We start from the raw sequence: 15,861 nt of genomic DNA on the forward strand, positions 1-15,861 counted from the left end.
CCTCTCCAATCCCTCCACCCTGGAAAACTAGGGGGGAGGGGAACAAGCAATTTCTGTAGGCAATCTCCTATGTCTGGCCCATTTTTTATTTCCCACTTGCAGTGTAAAAAGATTGGAGGGGAAGAGATTACAAGAGAGTAAGAAGGCACACAATGGATAATATACTAGGCTGTTCATATAGAGCCCTTATTGTAACAATGCAGTGTATTCCTTTCAATTAGTATTACCCATTATATGCCTGCTTACTCTCTTGTAATCCCTTCCTCTCCAATGAATGTAAATACAAATATTAATTCCATTCTTGTTAATTATCTCAGTGCCAGGATGAACAATTCAAAGGATGGTTAGAAGGGAAACAAAAACAGAAGGTGTGAAATGACTAGTCTTTTAAGTTTTGAACTGGCTATTCCAGTGCTGCTGGGGTGAGCATTACAAAGCACAGGGGAGTGGGGAAAAGGAAAACAAAGTTGCAATCACATGATTTCCCACTTAGTGACCACTTCATTTAGCAATGAAGTTGCCCGTCACATTTGTGGTCACTAAATGACTAAACCACTATCTGAATTCCAGTGAAGATTTACATGGTATCCAGTGAGCTTAAAATTTGACAACTTAAATAACATAACTAAATAACTGGTTAAATTCTCAAGTTTTAATCTGACAACTTGAATTATTCTGAACCACATTCCACAAAAAAAACATTTTCCAAATATTATTTTCATTAGGTAGATTTATAATCCACATTTTCTCTGGGAATTTAAGGTAGTTTACATCTTTCATTTCATTCGGATAACAGTTCTGTGATTAGACTGGCCTGAAAGAATGCTTAGTACATAGGCATCCAGTGAATTACCATGAGTGAAAGTAGAATAAACCTATGTCTCCCCAATCTTAATCTAACATCACACTATTCCCTATCCCTGCAACTTTATCCTTCCAGGTTCCAATATTATGTTTTTTTTAAAAAAATAATAATTTAGTTGTAATATTTCTTTATAAGAATAGGTTAACAACTGTAGAAGTGCTTCATAGTTTTTTCTACTCTCATTTTATTTGTCATTTAATTTAGCTATAATTTTCAGTTACCATTAATGGAATTCCAGAAAGTTTTCTGGTTCTGAACAATCCAGGAAATCTCAAGCACTGTTCAAATTTTCATTTTTATTATTAACAGTGGCTCCTTCTTGTAAAGAAATTCTTAATAAATTATCCAAGATGAAGTCCTCTTAATGGATTTCAAATCTGGATTACTTGATAACATATCTAACAATAATATCCATGAAACCACAGGAACCCACTTGTGAAAGTCTGTTCATGTTTATAATATTCTGCTTTAAAACAAGCTGGCCATTTCAATTTTATTTTTTAGACTGTGTTTCCTCAAAAATAAGACTGGATCTTATATTATTTTTTGCTCCAAAAGATGCATTAGGGCTTATTTTCTGATTAGGTCTTATTTTGGGGGAAATACGGTACTAAATGCATCCATCTGGCTGACAATCTTAACTGGGGCTTATTTTGGGGGTAGGGCTTATATTACGAGCATCCTGAAAAATCATGCTAGGAGTTATTTTCCGGTTGGGTCCTATTTTCGAGGAAACAGGGTAATAGTCTGAAGATATGTTTTTACAAATTATTATTGCAAATATCAAGTGTAATCTAGAAGTTTGTTAAAGTAAGCAGCATCAGAAGATTTGAAACCCAAATCCTCTTATATCATGAGCAAGCTTTAATGAACAGCCATAAGGAATCCACTGTCTTTTATTTATTGGTGGACATGCACAATCAGAATAGATGTGACAGGCAGGATGTGAAAAGTTAAACTTCTGGCATAGAATGAAGATCTTTCATTATGCTTTTTTCATGATCAAAGCAAGTTTGTTGCTTTAATAAGGCAGCTTGGAATATAATACATGAAACCAATAATTATTGCATATTCTTTTTCGGGTAGTTAATAAGCATAGTAAAAGCTGCAATACATTTGAACAGAATATTTAATGAGTGCTGAAAAACCCTGACAAAGAAATCTATGAAAATGGAAAATACTATAATCAGATATTATTTGCTCTCTTCCTGATCAATAGCAAAGCAGAGGGATATTTCTTTGCTGTTGCAAACGGAAACCTTCACTAAGGAAGGCCCCTGTCCAGATTTCTCTGGACAGGATAGGAAGATGAGTGACATATAAATGTAATAAATAAAAAACAGACAAATCTTTTATAAATGTAACTTGAAGTAAGGCCTATCAAAAAGCAATGGATAGCTCCATAGAGAGTTGGCCAAGTTGGGGACTTTGCAGTTGAAAGAGAAGAATCTAATGTGATGCACTGATGTTGACTTCAATCAGCCATCTCTTGAAGATAAGCCTTATGCTGACATTACTTAGGACAAATATAACTCGCATACTAAGAATAGCACAACCTCCCATTTACTTTTTAAACAATTAAATCAAGTTAGATTTTATCAGCTGTCTTTACTTGCTAATCAGCTGTATTTTCTTTGAACTCCTTGCCTAAAATATGTGACATTAACACCATGCACTCCCTCCAGTTAGGGAAAAAAGATGCAAGTGTTTGTGACCAAGAACATTTTCCATGTGAAGGAAATTTAGTGAGCCACAGTTCTTGATGATAACATCAGGATAATTGTCCTTACTGCCTGGTGTCCTCAACATTTTGTAGCTGGTGCCATTTTATATTATAGAATCCCATCTTAAGGCTGGGATGGGATATGGTCAGTATCTGGGATAGGGGAGGGGCTCAATATTTTGAATATATTCAAATAAAAGTCTGTGTCATTTGGATAAAAATGAGGATTGCTAGAACCCACAGTAGAAGATACACAAGCTGTAATTCAGGTTGTAAGTTCACTACTGTATTGTAAAATTAATATTATGCAATGGATTTGTGAGAGGAGCAATGACAAAAACTTGTCACTTCTAAAACTTCAGCACTCACACGAAAGAGAACTAGGGTATGGAGAACAGGTTTTTCAAGCTTCTCTGCTACTTCTTATGCAGAGGAAAAATGAAGCAAAGTGACTGTTAATGCACACATATCCAAGTGATCCAAGAATAAATTATGAAGCCTGAAAACAGATGCTGGTGCTTTAATGATACAAAGAAAGATTCTTTGTACACACCACTGTGTATTAGAAAGCATCACTTTTGAAGATTTTGCAGAACTTCACTAATATACCCAGAAGCATTAGAAATCTCCCTCTTAGTATATGTGCATGAGTATGTGTGACCAACTAAGTGAAAGTGTAAGTGCAAGAGTTAAATAAACTTTTTTTTTTTTAAAATGATGTTGGGGTAAATTTATTGAGGTTCTAGCACCAATGCTACAAATTCTCTAACAGACGTGTCTCAGAATGAGGCACATATAGTACGAATAGCCTTACTGTAGGATCCAATCTGAGTCAGTCATCAGGACCAGTGATTTATTCTTCCAAGCTTTCAGACTCATGCTGGAGCCCATCCTCAGGGAACTTCTCAGTCATCAGGATGTTCTGTTCTATGCATAGTATTTATGTGGTGTCTGGTTGTGTGTGACTTTGAATTGTTGATTGGGGTGTTGATAGCTGGCTATTAAGTCATAGATTGTTGATTCCTTGTACTGGTGTCCTCGGCTCCTAAGTACCTGGTAAGCTGGTAGTAAATCAGCACTCCTGTTGAGTGACAAGGGTACTGTTTTCCAGGCTTCAATTATTTCTCCATCTGTTTTTGTCCCTGCTCAGCCAACAATCTTAGTAGCTGAAAAATTGAATGCATGTCCTTGTTCACTGCAGTGTGAGGCTACCAATGAGTTTGGGTCTCCTTTTCTAACAGCTTGCTCATGTTCTTTAATCTGGTGGTTAACTTCCTCCCTATCTGTCCTACAGAATCACAAGGCCAATCCATGCAGGGAATCCAGTAAATTTCTCCCAGCCAATCTTTGTGCTGCATGATTTGTTCTCCTATGGTAATCTCTGGGTGGTGGGCGATACCCACTTTCAGATCTCGGAAGCTGCATTCTACTGCTTCTGAAATGTTTTTGATGTATGTCAGGATGTGCTATATAGTTTCTTTCTTTCTTTCTTTCTTTCTTTCTTTCTTTCTTTCTTTCTTACTTACTTACTTACTTACTTACTTACTTACTTACTTACTATTTTCAAGGACTTGCAACAAGCTCCATTTTATCTTCTGGTGCTATAGTGGTGAATGAGGAAAGCTAATATTATAAGATGTTACTGAGTCTAGCACATTTTGATTACCAGTTCCATCATTCGTGGAGAGTATGGTTTGATGTGTGGGGAACCTTCCATATTTAGAAGTCTTTAATAAACAATGACTGATTAAATGTCACTTCAAATTTCCAGTTTTAATTCTGTTAATGTCAATCTAAATAGATACATGTTCAGAATCCTCTTGTATCCTTCAATTCCTCCAGCTACTGATGAAAATGGGCTTAATGATAATTATAATTCAATACATCTGGTTGGTTCAAGTTTGGAAAGGGCTGTTTCACAGAATCCCAAAGATTCTTGGTGTGTGAATTTTGATTTGCAGCAATCGGGGGTGCTTTGAAAATATGATAGAATGGATTTAATTTTAATTCATTCTTGGCCTTGGATAGATAATTACTGGGCTATTAGTTCCCTGAGTAGGGATAAAGCACAGTTACCTAGTACTTGACACCTGATGCCCATACTTTCTGAGATGAGGCTGTATTAAGAATTGTCTCTCATTGCTTAAAATACTCCAATGAAAAGCTGTTTTTCAGAGAGCTTATGCCACCTGCTGCAGCTTTTATTTTAACACAGAACATTTTGCTAAGGGCAGCAAATGGAACATTAAATACCATCCATGCATGATGTATTGGTTTAAAAGCCCCCATTAATGTGTCAAAAGTGCAGGAAATGATTTCACACATATGGCTGACATATTGTATCTAGAAACCTTCTGCTTATTCAGTGTCTTGGAAGCCCCAAAGTCTATGTGCTTATGTTAGTTTTCTACATCTATGTAAGTGGAAACCCTGGTCTTTAGATGTTGAATAGAGAATTGGAAATGCCTTGGTTAGCTTACGTTTACCAGGTGAGTTTTCAACTAAAATAAGGCAAATTGTTCATTAGCAAATATGTCCTCTGAATGCACTGAGACTATTTCTCCGAGTAAACATTGTTCTGAACAAACTATCCTTCCATGAAATCAATTGCATGATATGTCTCAAGTACAGAATCACACGTTGGTAAAACTTTTGAATTCCTCTATCCCTTCTGCCCATCTATTGAAATATATTATGTAATGATTTTTGAATTCTAGCATGCCTGATTATTAAGATGACCAGACACTCCAGCCTAGATGTGTTGAGATTATAGGTTTCCAAATTCCTAGTTATAGAGGTTGGGGAAGATCCGGCCTGCGGGGTGCTTAGAACTGGCCCACGGGGCTGTCCTGGAAACAGAGAAGGACCGGCTCGCAGTGCCTTTTCCAGCAAAAATGGAGCTCGGGAGGGCTGTCTGCAGCCCTCCTGAGCTCTGTTTTCATTGGCAGAGGGTTGCAAGAAGCCATCGCAACCGAAAATGGAGCTTGCAAGGTCCACAGAGCGGCACTCCTCAGCTCCATTTTTGCTGGCAGAGGGTTGCAGGAGTCTGTTGCAGCCGAAACGGAGCTTGGGAACCTGTTTTAGCTGGCAGAGCATTCAGGCCAGCACAGGTGCTGCCAACATGAGTGACATTGAGCTGGCCATGCCCCATATCATCCCAAGTCCAAACACAACCTTGATGCGGCCCTCAATGAAATTGAGTTTGACACTCCTGACCTATACTATAAACATCGGAATTACATCTATCATTAATGATAGGGTCCCTTACATAGGTATGGAGAGAATATTTGTTAAGCTGCTGTCATCCTTCTTTTCTCAAGATTTTCACATTCTAGCAACAATGACTCCATATTTAAGATTCCTAAGACATAATCTTGTTTTCTGATAAAAATCCCCAACTGTTCTTATTTTTCTTTGTAGCTGGCTTTTGTTTCTTACCACATATGTTCCATTTGGTGGATTTAGTTCTTTATAAAGAATCACCTTGTTCTCTGTAATGACCATCCGTAGTCCTGAAAACATAGCCTTCCTTTTATTGAAAACGTAATGCCTTGCATATGTAAAAATTCATTCCTGCAATTATTCACAAACCCAGCCTGCAGTCCTCTGAATCCCATAGTGGTTTGCAAAACTGGTTCAGTATCGTTTGTGCTGTGTCTATGCATTATGTTAATCAGTGATGTTCAATATAGGGAATAATACTTTATCATTATCCATAACAGAGGAGATTGCTTGCTTGCATAAGGAAACTGAGAACAATCTAAAAACTTACTCTGGGCCCCAATTTTCCCTGAGCAAAGTTGCCATGGTTTGACAATGCTCCAGCTTTGTGATTGTGAAGATTGTTCATGCATAGTGAAAGCAGTATCAGAGTCACTGCAGATTTTGCCTGAAGTATGTTAACGGAGTCATGACCCACATTTTGAGATTCCCTAGTGTATTTCATTAGGGGCCTTAGCAGAACCTGGCGGAGGAATTGCTGTGCATATTGAATAAAGAACTAATCGCATAGTTCTTTATTCAAGGAGTAACTATGAATAAATAGTAAAAGGGAATAGGGGAAAAACAATTCTTCACCAGAGCTTTGTTTCTTGTTTTAACCTTTTTTATATATTACTAGGTGAAAATAATTACATATGAATCAATTCCTCATTTGATAATCCTTAAACATCAGAATGTTTGAAAAACAAGCTACCCTTGAAACAGAATTGGACGAATCTTCTTCATGAGAAAGCTATTTGAGTAAAAGAACATTCTTATCTAAAACATAAGGAAATATCCCAATGTATCAGAATTTTTGTAATGGAGCATGTTGTAGATCACATCTGTTGTTGAACATAATGTTGCCGGTGAGTTTGGGTTTTATAGCTTCCAGTAATAGCAGATAATTGTGATAAATGATTCATATCAACTACAAGCGACACTTTTTAAAATTTCCATATCTGGCAACTATAAAGCATTTATGAATGCTTCAATAGACCTCCATGACCGAAAACAGCTTTATGATTAATTTCATCTCAGTGTGGTAATTAGCAGGGTTTGAAGCGATTCCTGGAAAACAGGCCAATAGAGGCGGAAGATTAACCCACAAAGTTTTTTTTTCAGAGCAAAGGGCAATGTACATATACCCAATAATGCATGAGTTTCTTCTGGAAACTGCTAGGCTTTTTATTACCTCAGATAAAAGAAAAGGGTCTTACAAAAATGGCACATGAGTCCTAAAGAACAGAAATCAGAGCAAGGGGTCCCAAAGAGATTAACTATTCATACAAGTAAAAGGAAAGAGTTTGGTGGGATAATTCATATCTAAATGAAAGCTGGCCTTGAAAATTGCTAGAAGGTGTTTTGTCTGAAATAGCTCTCATTGCTTTTTATTCAAGTTACCCCAGAAGGGCAAAAATGCAAATACTTCAAAGTAAAGATTTTAGCGAGAGTCAGTTTGGTCTAGCGGTTAAGTCATCAGGCTAGAAACCAGGAGACTGTGAGTTCTAGGCATGAAAGCTGGCTAGGTGACATTGGGCCAGTACATCTCCCTCAGCACAGACCATCTCACAGGACAATATGAGGACAATATGAGGAAGAAAGAGTATTAGGTATATTCAAGCATAAAGAGTTATTTATAAAAATAATAAAGACAGGATAAATAAATGAATAAATTATTTCATATCCCAGGGTTGCATTCTGGTATTCAAATTAGATCCTAACATTGAAACACCCATCATTTAGAAAGCTTAGGGTGCATCTCCCTGGAGAAATACATTTTTATCTTTTGTGATGATGAAATAAATGGTTGGCTTGTGGTGCATATGTGAGAGCCTTTAGCAGTGCTAACTGCTAATAAGTAACCATACACTTATTGCCTTTTATAATATATTCTTACAGACACAAAAGAAGCCGTTTCCATCAAAGACTTAAAAAGTGAGTCTTATTTTGCTAATTATGCTCTTACCTTTGTTTATTTTATTTCACTGTTATTAGTGTTTGCTTTGATACATCCAATTATGAGTATTGAAGTATATCATTTTATCCTTTTTTTTTTTTTTTTTTGTAAAAGGCGTCTTGTACTCAATAGGATTTACGTCTGGGTAGATCTGCAGAGAACTGTGCTGTAAAAATGTTTGAAAATGCAAATATGGAAAGAGTGACACCATTTATAATTTTAAAGTGACATGTTTAGACTTAGCAGTTTCTTCTATTCTGAATCAATTCACACTGCATTTTCAGTTCCCCATTCCCATTTGTGACTGACAGTTGTTTTTTCGCTTCTCCATTTTCTTTTTTTAAAAAATTTACATCTTGAAAAAGCAGATAGGGATTGAAATGTCAACTGTGATCTCAGCTGAATATTTCTTAGTGGCCATGAGCTAGATAGAAGAGTTAATGTATCTGGTTCCTATATAATAAGGTCTGAAGACTCTTAGTCCTTCAATAATGAATATAAGTCCCTGGCATGAAAATAGAACTCATCAAGTATTTGCTGTTTCTGTTTCTGGGAAAGTGATGCAGGAAACAAAGAATCCTGCATTATTTAATCAGGTAAAACGTGGCCTAAAATTGCCCCATGCAACCTTATAAAATGAAAGCTGAAGATCTTTCAGCTATGTGTAGGAAGTCCTTGTATCTATGACTACAATTGAGTCATAATTTCCATTATTAAATGAGGCACCCCATTTGACAACCTTTTTTTTGTCATGGTTGTTAAGTGAATCACAATCATTAAGCAAATCCGGCTTACATCATCAGCTGGGAAGGTCACAAATAGTGATCACATGATCCCAAGATGCTGAACAATCATAAATGCATGCCAACTGCCAAGTGTCCAAATTATTATCACATGGCTATTGGGATTATGCAACAAAAAGTGTGAAGACTGGTCGTAAGTAACTTTTTTTCAGTGCCACTGTAAGGTTGAACAGTCCCTAAACAAATGATTGTAAATCAAGGACCCCCTGTATTCTTCTGCTGAATTGCAGAAGACATCCAGGTATTTACAGAAGAAAGAAAAAGGACAAACACATCTGAAAGGGAGGGCTACTTGTTTCAGAACTTTTCCAGCTTATTGCAGTGATGTTATTCTCACTGTGCTTCTATAGCATCACTAAAATCTACATACCACTCAGTATCACGTTTCTCATTTGGGGATCCGGAAGAATCATGCTTCTTCCACAGGTGTAAGTATTCCAATTGTGGCATCAAGTTCCCAGGAAGTAGATGCATGAATAAAGGGAAGACTTTGGATCATCAAAAGCGGGGGGAAAAATATGAACACTTGAGAACCCCCAGAGCAAAAGGTCATCACAAGAAAGATAAAATACAAATTTGATTGTTGTTTCTTGCTGATGATTTCAGTTGTTCAATTTGGGTAGCAGGTGTTGAAACGTACAGCTTTGATGGACAATTCTGATCCTTCAGCATGGTATCTTCCATCCCAGGAAAATGGATGCTGCAATCCATCATGTCCCTGACATAAATGATCATAGTTCAATATTCTCTTCTGAGTAGCACTTATCTTCGTGTTACAGAAGGAGTGTCTGATGGTTTTCTTGTCAAACAGGCATGCTTTGCACAGAGACAGGCTGTGAACTGACTCTAATCACACGTAGCCCCATTGACCTGAAGTGGGGATGGGTATTCTCATTTATCATAAAAGATGGATCAACACAAACCAGATTGTTCATTGTTTGCACATGTATATGTATGTCAAAACTGAGCTGGTGACACTGATCTATGCTACAGCTTGAGAATAACCTGTTTTGCTTTATTTTGGAGGAGGAGAACACAAATATAGAGACTTTAGTTTACTTCAGGGAGAATGTTATCCCAGCTATGCCTTTTTCTGCAAATGATGCATGTGGTTTGTGAAATGACTATTAAATTGTGATGCTGAGTTGTATAATACAAAAATCTACATTTGTTAATATTAGTAATTATCACTTGATTTCAAATCACGCTTTCTTCCCCTATTTTTTTACTTTTTTTTTTTATTATTTATATGCTGCCCTTCTCCGGAGACTCAGGGCGGCTTACAATGCGTTAAGCAATAGCCTTCATACTTTTGTATATTTACTTAATAGAATTCCAAGAAACAACTTCTTTTAATTATCTTCTCTTTTTCCTTATGAAAAGGATACTAAGGGCAATATTTTTCCTATGTTGTTTCCCCATGTTTTTTATTTATTTATTTATTTTGTTATAGCATGCCTTGTTATGATTGCTTTAATTTGTCCTCTTTTCAAGAGCCAGCAAAAACTCCTGCACCCCCCCAGCCAGTTTCCATAAAAGTGGCAACACCAGGTAAATAATTCAATTATTTTCTCTTGCTTTGTTTCAGGATTATTTAATCACCCTTCTGGGCAGCATATATTTCTTTTCTTTTCTTTTTTTAATTATTTTATTTCATTGCACCAGAGCGCCATCTGTTGGTTCAGATGAGTAAGAACTCTTTTTTGTTCTCTGAAAATGAAAATAATGTAGTGGGTTCTGCCCTGCCAATTGACAAAACCATGCATAATCATTTACAAGCCACAATGATTGGATTCAGTCATTGTGTTAAATCAAAACTAAGCACACTACACTGCATTGTGGCTTAGCCATGAGGAGCGAACCTTGCAAATCTCCGAAGGAAAGATTTTCCTCACAGAACATGACCAGCATCTAATTGCTGAGGCCCTAATTGCTGAGCATCTAATTGCTGAGGCAAATTTCTTGAAACAAGGGCCATGCACAAGTAAGGCTGCATTTGGAAAGCAAGCTCAGTGGATATTCATTGCATTTCTGTAAAATACTTGGCCACCTTTGCAAATATAGACATAGATGAAGGCCTTTCTGCAAAGGGCTACATTATTTTTGGAAAAATTGTAAATATTTTTACTGGCTTATAGCAGGTTTGTTCCATTTTACAAAAGATCATCCCATATTTAATGAGTTGTTATATGGCCGTCCTTTACCTGTTTTTGTGGACAACCCAACAACACGGGTTACCTAGTTACAAATTTCCCTTTATAATAAGACATTTGGTATTTCTACTCGGAATATTTAACTACAATAAAATTATTTCTAAAGTTGAATCTATAGGCATGAATGCAAATCAGCGTCCTCCTTTAGCCACTTTTTTAGAGAAGAGGAGGGAAGTGACAGAAAGTAACAAGAAAAGCATATTTTCCTTCAATAGTTTTTTGTTTCATTCTGTGCCCCACAACTGTGAGCCCCAAATAGATGACTCCAATTAATGGAAAATCTTATCTTTTTTTTTTTTTTATCTGCATGGAGTAAGTGAAAGGAGGAAACAGATGCTGAAGATATAATTATCCTAAAACAACAGATTATTCAAATAGTCCCATAAGGAAATAATTTTGTAAATTGTTCCTCTGATAACAGTGACTCAGGTCATTGCAGATGACTTCAAATATAATCTTCACAACATATAAATCTTCATTTATCCATTTTGAATAGTGTTATTCCTTTGTAAAGAATATCAACATTAAAATGCATTCATGAGAGTACATTCATTGCTCTGTAGAATAATGGCATCCATTAACAAAAATGACATTATAAAGTAATTGCTAGTTCTTAAAAACAAACCCACTTTTTTCAGATATTTTTTAACATCCCAGTCTGCCCAACTCCCTGAAATTTTCAAGCAATAACCAGGCCCAGTTTTGCTTGTTTCCCTGAAAAGTAAGCTACATGCCGCCATCTGCTGAAACAAACTTGTAAATTCATCAGAAAAATATTTTGATTTTTTTTCACAAATTGTTTATGTCAATATTGCAACAATTGCTGAAAATGCTTATGGGGCTGAATTATTCTAAAATTAATTTATTGCCTGAAAAAATATATTAATAAAACACAGAGCTTTTGTTGAAACTATGTAGTAATATATGTGACGGACTGAACAGCTTCAAATGTGAAAGGATTAAATGTTTAGGTGAATTCTAACATGAATTCAAAAGTCAGAATGACCATAAAAATCAGGCAGTAGGAGGCAATTTGGATTTAAGTTTGAGTGAAATCCATGGAGAAATAAAAATTCTGCACAATAAAATGTTTGCAGTTCATCTGCAGAAATGTTTATTCAGAAGCAATATTTGTATATTTTATTTTTCACATATTTGTATATTTCATCATTAAAATCCCATTTATTTATTTTCTTTGACATTGGATAAACCTACCCCCTTCAAAATTGAGTTTCTCAGGATGACTTACAAAATATTAAAATCATAGTGTATATTTAAACTAAAATAATTAAAATGCACTATATAAATAATAAAAGTCTAGCTGCACATTGATTAAAATTCTTCTGTGTAGTGTATTGCATGTGTATTTGCTGTATTAACAGGGTAAAAAGATATGGGAAAAATATATGTAGTATACTTTTGTAGTATAGTATATACTATAATTTTTATTGAAGAAATGCTTAACAAAGTAAAAACCAGAAAAGAAAAGAAAGATGATAAATAAAAAAAAAGTGAAAAAAATAGAAAAGGAAGAAAAGGAAGAAAAGAAAAATAAAGATTATAAAGAAGCAGCTTCCGATCTTCTTGACGGTAGCTATAAATAGATTTTAATTCTTTCCACTGTTTAGATTCCACACGCATGCATCAAAAACAATTTTCAGAATGTGTTGACACTATAAACGGTCTGGATGATCCTGGAGCCCCTGGACATTATTATTTATATGACAATAACTAAAGTCCATTAAATGTCTTTTTATAGCACTTCTAATATAGTTGTTTCTAAAAAAGCAAAAGACAAGGAGAAAGGATTATGCTGGTGAATCAATTTATGTTTGGATCACTAACGTTCCTGAAAATTTGGGTGTAAGTGCTCAGATATATAGTAATCTCAAACTTGCTTTCTCAATTCTTACCTCCAAGTACTCTCATTCTGCTATAGTTCTACTTATTAGAAGTAGCCATTTGCATAAGCAAATCAATTGAAACAATCATCTATTGTGATGACAAGTTTCAAACTTTACAACTGCAATACTGAGTATAGTAAAATTGATTCATGGATATTTGTGATTTCTGCATGAATCAGGCAGGGGGAGCAAGCTAGCTACAGGAAGAAATCTGAAGGCTGATGAGAAAACTTCTTAGTATAGAAGTAACACTGATGAGATATTGACTTTATGCGTTATTTCATAGCCTTGAAAACAAATTTTCTTTAAAGGAAACATACACTACGTTTATTCTGTCAGTTTCTAGCAAAACTACTCTAGAGACAATGTTGTACTTTAGAAATTTTTTTCACATCTTGCCAGTAGTGGATTTCGCTTACCTTTGCTACCTGTTTGGAATCGGGAGAGCATGCGGCGCTTCTGCACATGCGCAGAGCGTCCGTGATGATGTCCAGGTGGGTGGGTGGAACCTCCCGCCGCCGCCACTACCCGAACTGCGGCGAACCGGTAGAAACCCACCACTGCATCTTGCCTTGCTGTTGATTGATAGCAAGCCTAGGTCTTCTACAAGGAAGGCTTGATACCTTCCTGATTGTCTCAGCATCTGTTTGATATTTGGGGAGTTGATCTTCTAAATATTCCCCGAGTAGCAAATGGGCTTGTCCCACTCTCTTCTGCCAGCTTCCCTTTCCTTCCTGAGCTATCACCAGTATGAGTGATCTCTATTCTTCTGTTATGATACATCACTGCCTTTTCAAGTAGCTTCAGAGGATGTTGGATACTCAATTTGTGATTTGGGAATTATATAGCTTCCATGCCCCATGCTTCTATGTCAGGAAATGAGGCAAAACATATCCTATTTAGTCACAAGAAATTTGTTAAAAGAGAGATGTAGGGTTGTTCAAAACCATTTGCCTTATTCCCCCCTTAGTTCTCCTGGAAAAAAGATGGGAACTTTCTTCCCCATGAATAATGGGGTGAAGAGAATGTAATAGAAGTCAGGAAGTAATGTTATATAACAGAGATGGCTAACCTTTTTTTCCTCGGGTGCCAAAAGTGTGCGTGCACGCATTATCGCACATGTGTGCGTGCCCACACTCATAATGCAATGCTCCTCCCACACGCCCCACCCCCTGCACATGCGTGTGTGACCCCTGCACATGCACATGCAACCCCCTGCTCCCCTCCCCCCATGCATGCGCATGTGACCCCCATGCTCCCCTCCCCCTGTGCACACAACCCCCCCTTTTGGCCTCACATCCCAAAACAGTGCTGGGGGGGGGGGGGAGAAGCCTCGTCTCCCAAAATGGCTGGGAGAGGAAAAAAAAGCCTCGCATCCCAAAAAGGCTGGGAGGGGGAAAACGCCTTGCCTCTCAAAACAGCGCTGTGAGTGGAATCTCCGGAGATCTGAGAAGGCACGGGCAGCAGAAAGTGAGGAGAAAGGTAGCCCCTCCCACACATGCAGGGCAGGGACCCGAAAATCAGCTGGCCAGTGGGAAGCATGTGCGCATGCGCAGTGGAGTTGAGCTGGGCGATGGCCTGCGTGCCCGCAGAGAGGGCTCCACGTGCCACCTGTGGCACGCGTGCCTTAGGTTCGCCATCACGGTTATATAACCTCCATTATATCCAATTATGCTTATATCACAGATGTCAAACTCGCTGCATCATGTTGCCATCACGTGACATTTTGTGACGTTTTTCCCATTCGTGGAGCTGTGAGCTACCCAGAGTTTCATAAAATGGGTATACCTCTTTTAAAGGGGATGTGGAGGCTCAGTGGCTAAGACGCTGAGCTTGTCGATCAGAAAGGTCAGCATCGAATCCCTAGCACCGAGTAATGAAGTGAGCTCCCCTTACTTGCCCCAGCTTCTGCCAACCTAGCAGTTTGAAAGCATGTAAAAATGCAAGTAGAAAAATAGGGACCACTTGGTGGGAAGGTAACAGTGCTCTGTGCGCCTTTGGCGTTTTGTCATGCTGGCCACATGACCACAGAATTGTCATCAGACAGCCCTGGCTCTTCGGCTTAGAAACAGAGATGAGCACCGCCCTCTAGAGTCAGGATTGACTAGAACATATTTGCAAGGGGAACCTTTACCTTTACCTTTATACATCTTTTAAATAAGCAAATAAACACTAATTTATTGCCTTGGTTTTCTTGCACATGACTTGTCTGTTTGCATCTAATGGAGAAGGACCTTTATATCTCTCTATAGGTGATTTGCCTCTATGGTAATAGGTTTTTAGTTTATTTTTATTTTTTTCCTGGGGGGAGGGAAGAGGTTCTTGTAAGAAAGTGAGGGGGTTGGACAAGACATTTCTTGTTTGCTGGCAGATAAACAATAGTTAGCTGTCATTGCTGCAAAGCTGATTCATCCTTGGTTCTCTATGAGCACTGTAAACTTACAAAAAAGCAAAACATATCCTTACTTCTTCTCTCTTGGAATAAAACAAGCTAACTGTCCTTTCGAAGTTTTAATTGGGGAATGAGTAAACTCACTGTCTACAACCTCAAAGTCAATCATTTCATTTTCTGCTCAGTGTAGAAATATTACACTGCTTACTAAAAACTCTCAAGGGCAGGGACAACGTCCTTGTTTTCCTCTTACTTTCCAGAATCATACAGGAAGGAAAAGCTGAAAGAAGTAGGAAACTACACCCCATTTTCTCACCTCTGCCTCCCAGAAACCTATTGATAATAGAATACTATTGAAAATTTATCATAATTCTTTATCCTTTTATTTTAGCAGGCAAGCCAACGAAGGCTGCACATGTGAAAGAATCTGGTAAGACCTGGGTATTCCCCCCCCCCAAAAAAAATACACTTTCTATTTTGTATACTTTGTATTAATTCATGCAAGATTATTGATGTGAGCA

At 37.3% G+C, this 15,861-nt stretch overlaps 1 protein-coding gene across 32 annotated transcripts in view; it reads left to right on the plus strand.

Moving 5' to 3' along the window:
* Positions 1-15,861, plus strand: part of TRDN (triadin) — a 235,945-nt gene that overhangs the window by 147,533 nt on the left and 72,551 nt on the right. For all 32 annotated transcript variants that reach the window (XM_070932750.1, XM_070932740.1, XM_070932754.1 and 29 more), the window contains 3 exons: positions 7,971-8,006; positions 10,326-10,382; positions 15,732-15,770. In XM_070932750.1, the coding sequence (XP_070788851.1) occupies positions 7,971-8,006; positions 10,326-10,382; positions 15,732-15,770 (132 nt within the window). The remainder of the gene's footprint in view (positions 1-7,970; positions 8,007-10,325; positions 10,383-15,731; positions 15,771-15,861) is intronic.

The sequence above is a fragment of the Pituophis catenifer genome, unplaced genomic scaffold (genome assembly GCF_029215685.1).
Source record: "Pituophis catenifer annectens isolate HBS135680 unplaced genomic scaffold, rPitCat1.0.hap2 SCAF_1, whole genome shotgun sequence".
Lineage (NCBI taxonomy): Eukaryota > Metazoa > Chordata > Lepidosauria > Squamata > Colubridae > Pituophis > Pituophis catenifer.